The sequence below is a fragment of the Diadema antillarum genome, unplaced genomic scaffold, assembly GCF_040938485.1.
Source record: "Diadema antillarum isolate AM-2024a unplaced genomic scaffold, OU_Dant_1.0 seq00000494_RagTag, whole genome shotgun sequence".
NCBI classification, from domain to species: domain Eukaryota; kingdom Metazoa; phylum Echinodermata; class Echinoidea; order Diadematoida; family Diadematidae; genus Diadema; species Diadema antillarum.
Window position 1 is genome coordinate 16,974 of NW_027271455.1, and position 6,626 is coordinate 23,599.

General features: G+C 37.4%; 1 protein-coding gene across 1 annotated transcript; it reads right to left on the reverse strand.

The window, feature by feature from the left end:
- Positions 1 to 430: 430 nt before the first annotated feature.
- Positions 431 to 5,846, reverse strand: LOC139733815 (carbohydrate sulfotransferase 15-like). Its single transcript, XM_071644620.1, has 6 exons — positions 5,818 to 5,846; positions 4,817 to 4,901; positions 3,716 to 3,870; positions 2,545 to 2,710; positions 1,532 to 1,676; positions 431 to 660 (listed from the first exon to the last, which is right to left on the reverse strand). The coding sequence occupies exons 1-6, from the start codon at positions 5,844 to 5,846 to the stop codon at positions 431 to 433; spliced, it is 810 nt and encodes a 269-aa protein (XP_071500721.1).
- Between the last annotated feature and the right edge of the window lie 780 nt (positions 5,847 to 6,626).

A 6,626-nucleotide genomic window follows, 5' to 3' on the forward strand; every position in this document is an offset into this window, starting at 1 on the left:
CTGTCTACATGCATCTATTAATCTATCTATTAGTCTGCCTGTCTATCTATCAATCTATCATCAATTTATATACCTTTCTATCTATCTTTCTGTCTATCTATTAATCTATCTGTCTATCAATTCATATATCTTTCTATCTATCTATCAATCTACCTGTCTACACTCATTTATCAATCTATCTGTCTATCTATCAATATCCTTGTCTATCTATCAATCTGTCTATCAATCTATCTATCTTTCTATCTATCTATCTGCCTATCTATCTATCTATCTATCTATCTATCTTTCTATCTATTAAACATCTATCTATCTATCTTTCTATCTATCAATATATCTATTTATCTATCTGTCTGCCTATCTATCTGTCTGTCTATCTATCTGTCTGTCTATCTATCTATCAATCCATCTATCTATCTATCTATTCACCTATCTATCCATCTCTTTTATTTTGTGATATTTCTTGAGCTAAGTATGTGTCTTTCCACAAAAATTTGTCACTGCCCAGTAGCTGGCTGAGCTCTTCGTTAGATCGCTGGTAAAAGTCTTCCAGGAGGGATACCGTCTGTGGTAACATGCCCCCTACCTCCCGCAGCTTTGCCTTGTTGGAGTTTTGGGGCGTGGCTTCACAGATCTGAGCTGTGTGCTCCTGGCTTAGATTCCCTGCAAGGGAAAAACATAACAAAACATTGAAAAACACTGAAAAAAAAGTCGCTTAAGTCTTTTCTATTCCAGAGATTCTTTATGCCGAAAGTTCGGCAGTCCGAAAATAAAGTACATGGGGATAGGCTTGGATATTTGTCCACATATCATTTCATTTCGGACTATCGAGCCGTATGACATAGAGGGGGGGGGGGGGGGGGCAAACAGCAATCAATGAACTTTATTCATTTTCGGATAAACGAACCTTCCTATTAAATATCTATTTTTTTTCATTCTTTTGAATAACAAATATTCAGAATGACGCCACGAACGTAAGAATCTTACTTCATTTTTTGGACAAACGAACATCTAAATAGATACACATAATTCATGTGTTTTGGAATAACGAACCTAAGAAATAACGAGCATCACTCAAAAGGAAAATCGAATCCTGGAAGAACGAGTAATTTTGTGTCTTGTAAAGAAGGAGCAAATGCAGAGAGGAGATATTTATTTTCTTTAGAAAGTTGAGAACTATCGTGTCAACAATAAGCCATGCTTTATGTTACACCATCTTGCAGTATGTATGTAAAAGGAGATCGCAGGACAAAAAATCCCGTTTAATAATCATTTTTATTATTATTTCTTTTTAATATAATGGAAAGTTTGACGCGTTCCTCTTCAAGCGAGTATAAGTACGGCTTTTCTGAAGTGCTGAATCTACTCTTTGCTCACATTTAATACATGTCTTGTGATATCAATCAAATTTGTAGAAAACGTTATTTTGATCATTGAGAAAAATGGATCAATAACGGCGAGAAAGACACAGAAAATAAGTGCTATAACATTAGCAAGACTAAAACTTCACAACGACATGTAAATCCAAATTTACCTAGTGTAAGAAAGGAGAAGATGTCGGTCAGTATCCCTGTACAGTTGACTTGCCAATCCTCCATCCTAACAATCCTCAGCTGCTCTCTCGGGAAGGCTCGCAACCAGTCCCGGGTGAAGACGGCGTAGAGGCCGATCAGGATTCGCTGCAAAGATAGATAACACAACTAGCTTATCATCTAGTTCTCTGTCACAGTCATTATCACTTGAAGAATTTCGCAACAGACACCGACATATTCATCTATCAACTTGAGATATTTGAGAATGAACCTGGTAAAAAACAAAGGAAGTTATCAGAATGAATGTGATGATTTTATTGATATAAATCTTTCTTCAAAATATTTTCTGTTATAAAGCGTGTGCACTATCCTTGAGAAGATTAAACTCTTCCCTGTTAAACTTCATGGCTTACTAAATTGATTAAAAAAGAAAAGAAAAGGAAAATGACGCTTTACTCTTTGCATTCAAACTGTTCACCTGGTACCAAAAAGCAACGTTGTTATAAGTGGGTCACCATGAGAACTGTTCGCTCATCGTCTTCTGTCTCCATAGCATCCCGTCTCAGATCTCTCCTCGATCTTTTGGTTTTCTTCTTCTTCTTCTTCTTCTTCTTCTTCTTCTTTTACCACACTTACTCAGCTCTGTGTTCTCCATAAGAAAAATTATTGTTTTTGTGGATTACAAGGTATAAACTAAACATTTCCAGGAGCGGATCCAGGCATTCTTTTATGAAAAGTAAATGTCAATTGAATAAATAGATAGATAGATAGATAGATAGATAGATGGATAGATAGATAGATAAATGAATAAATAAACAAATAAATAAATACATAAATAAATAGATAAATAAAAGGAGCGCCCGGTGCTCCCCCCCCCCCCCCCCCCATTCACCACTGCATTTCCAATCGTCCTCGACCCATTGCGGTTTTGTAAAACATTTCCAACCTTTACTGGAGTATACACAAAATATAAACATTTCAATGTATGTGTATCCTATACTGTCACGTGACTTACTGCAAAGTAGCCATGATGAATCTGGTCCGGGCTGTAGGCGCATGCGCGGTAACTCAGTTTCTCTCTGCATGAGTTGAACTTACTTATTGCCATGGTAACCTCTTGATGAAAATGCTCTGGACTCTTTCTGGAGGAATCTTCAAAGTAGAGATAGCCGGAGTAAAGTCTGAAGAAATGAAGAAATTGATTGTAAAATTCCTAGACAATCGTAGGATAGGAATACTTCCGAGATATTCCACAGTGTCATTCTGTGTGCACTCTGGTTATATTGAAGTCCTCGGGTCCGTCTTTTTTCTTTCGTTTAGTGTGATGGCCCAAAAGTAAAGCATAAATGATAACTTTGAAACCAGAATTTCTACGCCTTTGTAACGGGAGTGCACTGTATCAGACGCATATCTCACAATGAAAAAGATTAACAATCATAGTGTTAAGAATATAATAGAATATAACTGCAGTTACCTGTTGATCATTTCGAATGAAAAACGATATAATATTTTAATAGTTTAATGTCAAACAATGCGTTGACTGCTAACAGAGGAAACACGCTCTTCACATTCCAAGATTTGGGGAAACGAGAATAGTTTGTACTTGTCGGGCAACATCTAGGATCTATTTGTATAGATGTACAATACGATAAATTGAATGTATCAAAATTCGCTGGAGTTTTGTGGTGAATTCAACACGACGAATTACAGAAACATCCTACATTAAAAACTGTATGATTTTCAGATTTTATTAACTTTGGTTAGTTGGGAACAATTCGATTTGTTGTCTGAGGTTTGAAAAATGATTATTTTTGTGAATTATTGTTTCTCTAATTCTGTACAAGAGAAAGCATCATTGATTAATACCTTCCCTAACTACGACCTAACCTATAAATTGCATCATAATGACACTCATAAAGTAAACAATGATCACTTTTAGAATACGGTTTAATAGATGAAAGAAAACAATGATAAAACGATAAGAAAGCTTGAAGAATAATCATAGCGATCCGACAAGAATAATCAAACATAAATACAAACAGACAAACAACAAGAAACAGACAGAGTAACAAACACAGCTTTATGTCGGTAAATTTCCTTTGAATGACGCCCCCCCCCCAAAAAAAAAAAAAAAAAAGAGAAGCGACGTTTTGAGGAGGAGAGGGAGGAGTAATTAGTCCCTTTACCTTGACACAGGTTCACGAAGAATTACTAACAGCTTTGCATCAGGCTGTATAGCTCTCATGACGTCAGCAGTGACTGTATTGCGGTCCTTGATAGCGATTTCTAAACCAAGTCTTCCAGTTTGGATTGTCCCAAAAAGTGCTTGGTGATCCGTCTCCTTAGTGAAGGCAAAGAAATAAAGAGAGTGAAGTCTTCAGAATAAGACTGATTGAAGACAAATGTGTCTTATAGATTATAAAAATGCACAGTAAAATCTTAAATGATAGTGTAGTCTCATATTTTACATGCGAACTCTTGTCAAAATTACATCACACAATACTCGCTGGCGTATTCTCCTGTCGTGTGAACTATACTGCACTGCTACCTTTGCGTTTACAAGATTATGTCGATGTATCAATCATAATCAAAAAACGCTATCGCAACTCCCCTCTCCCTCCCCTCAAAAAAGGGCACAATCTAATGAATGAATAATCATCTCTGGGAAAATTAGATTGTCTGATGTGTGTAAGAGTGATATAGAAAGGAAATTCGAATTTTACAATGATGTCGTCTCCCTTGTAATGTTAAGGGTTGAGGCAGTCATATCATGAATATCATCTCACAAGAGGAGAAAGGCATTTACAGCATCAGTATATCTTATTCTCTGAGCTTTTCAAGTGAAAGTGAAGTTTGACACTCCCCCCCCCCCCCCCCCACACACACACACACCTTGTGATTATGACACTGCATCTAATCTGGCATTGTGTGTGTCATGAGATTGTATATTTGACAGTGATGCGGGTCGTTGCTTGGGTACCATGTGCTACCCCTTGCTTTCAAACCAGACAAGTGACATGTTAGATAATGCCATTGTTAAAAAATATTATAACACCGATGTTTTCGTTTATAGACAGCCGGTTTTAAGATGAACCGTACACTTTATCTTGGTATTTGTTAAGAATAAAGAGCACATTTTTAGACGATTTCAGAGCTGGTTGTCTTAATTTCCAGAGTGGTCTTTTTAAAATAAATCGTGTAACTTGCACTCGACCCCAGCAAACTTGAGACAAGTCAAAGTTCTTGGAAATTATCTGCGATTTTCCTCCATGTAATACTTACCATACACAAGCCTTGTCTTCGTGGAGGGATCGTCGGTGAAACGTTGAACGAGTTGCGATGACAGACTCGCGTAGCTTCCCAGAGATAAATCTACAGTCGACGAAGACAAAAATCAAGATTTAAGTTGCATAAGCATATTAATCGCAATAGAAATATCATGTTATCTTTTTTTTTTTCAGCAGTGATAATATATTCCTACTTTACAAAATGACCTAGTCGAGAAAAAAAACCTTTTACGTCTGCATTAAAATGTGGTATTGTGTGGCACTCTGAGAGTGTGTTTAAAACAAAATCATTGCCGTATATACCCAGGAGATTGATATGACAATGATATAAATGCTTTTGTGTTTTTATAGTCGAAAGTCACTCTGATAACTTTGAATCGGCTTTAAAGGCAAGGTTGACTGTAAACTGTGAACAGTGATGAGTTACAGTATGACAACCACTGCACCTGTCTCGATCAACTCACGCTTTCTTCCCATCGTCCACCACTGCATGATCTCTTTCCTGGTGTAAACTACATCCGGGTGTTTTGTGATTTTTTCCCTTAAACAACGATATTTAAGACTTTTCCATCGTTTGAAAGTATAAGCTGGTGTTACAAATGCATTACTGGACATAACCCTTGAAAAGTCGTATACGACTTTAATATCTGTGTTTTGTGTCTCCTGAAATTAACAACATTGTTATAGAATTGGCCGAATAATTATACGCTATAATAACATAAATAATTGCATAAGGCTGCCAAGATGCACTGGCAACCGAGTTTGGCTTTTTTTTTAATACCCATCTAAAATACGAATCAACAACAACAGTGCCGTATATTAAGAGAGTCTGGCCAACTCGGTTTTCGGCTTAGGTGTTTTGAAGCCTGTGATTGGTCAAAAGCTGGTCCCGTGACCTACAGGCGCCATGTCGTTACCAAAGTCAATCACGCGGGCGCGAGCAGAGCTCATACGCAGTGCCCATTGTTCATTACGCGCAGCTACGCGCTAATATTGCTTGCCTTGGGGACTTCCCCTGAATATCAGTCATGGTGCAGTGGGGCTATGTCATTGCCGTAAGGTTGTCAACTTTATTGAAGTAGAAGGTACAACACGAAAGATATCTTGATATCTTATTGCCATAAACTGAAGATTCGTCATGCCTACCTGCGCAGCACGGCGTTGCGCGAACCGACCTGGCTCTTAGTGTAATGATGCACCGCTTTCCGACAGATCCAAAACAAAGGAAAAAGCGGGAAATCAGAGTGCGACGGGAAAATATATATCTGATTTGTTTTCTTTGGATTCCTCGCGGTGTCTTTCAGACTATCCAAGTTTTGATTCACATTTGTATGTCTCCGCCATCTATAACATAAGAAAGTGTTGCCTGAGGCATTTGTTTTGGTCGTCCGTCCGTCCTTCCGTCTGTCCTTCATATCGCAATCAATATTGTGGACACCGTTTGAGGTAATGAAACTTGACATGTATGCTTGTGTGAGTGGACGAAGTTTTGTTTTTAGCTTATAGGGCCTAAACTTTTGTGTAAACACGCTCAAAGTGAAAGGTCAAAATCATGTATATAATGGTTAAATTCTTAAAATATCACTATTTCCCCCATATCTATATGCAATATCTGGAGGTATAAGTACAGGTATTTCCAAACGAAACTTACTGCCTGACCGTGATTTTCTCGTAATTGTATTTATTTTTATTTTTTTTAGGGGGGGGTATGGGAGGGGGGTAAGGGTCAAGGATCAATGTCAGGTAAAATGTAATATTAAAATTCGACTATCTATTGTTGAAATACTATTACCCATGCAGTTCCTTAATA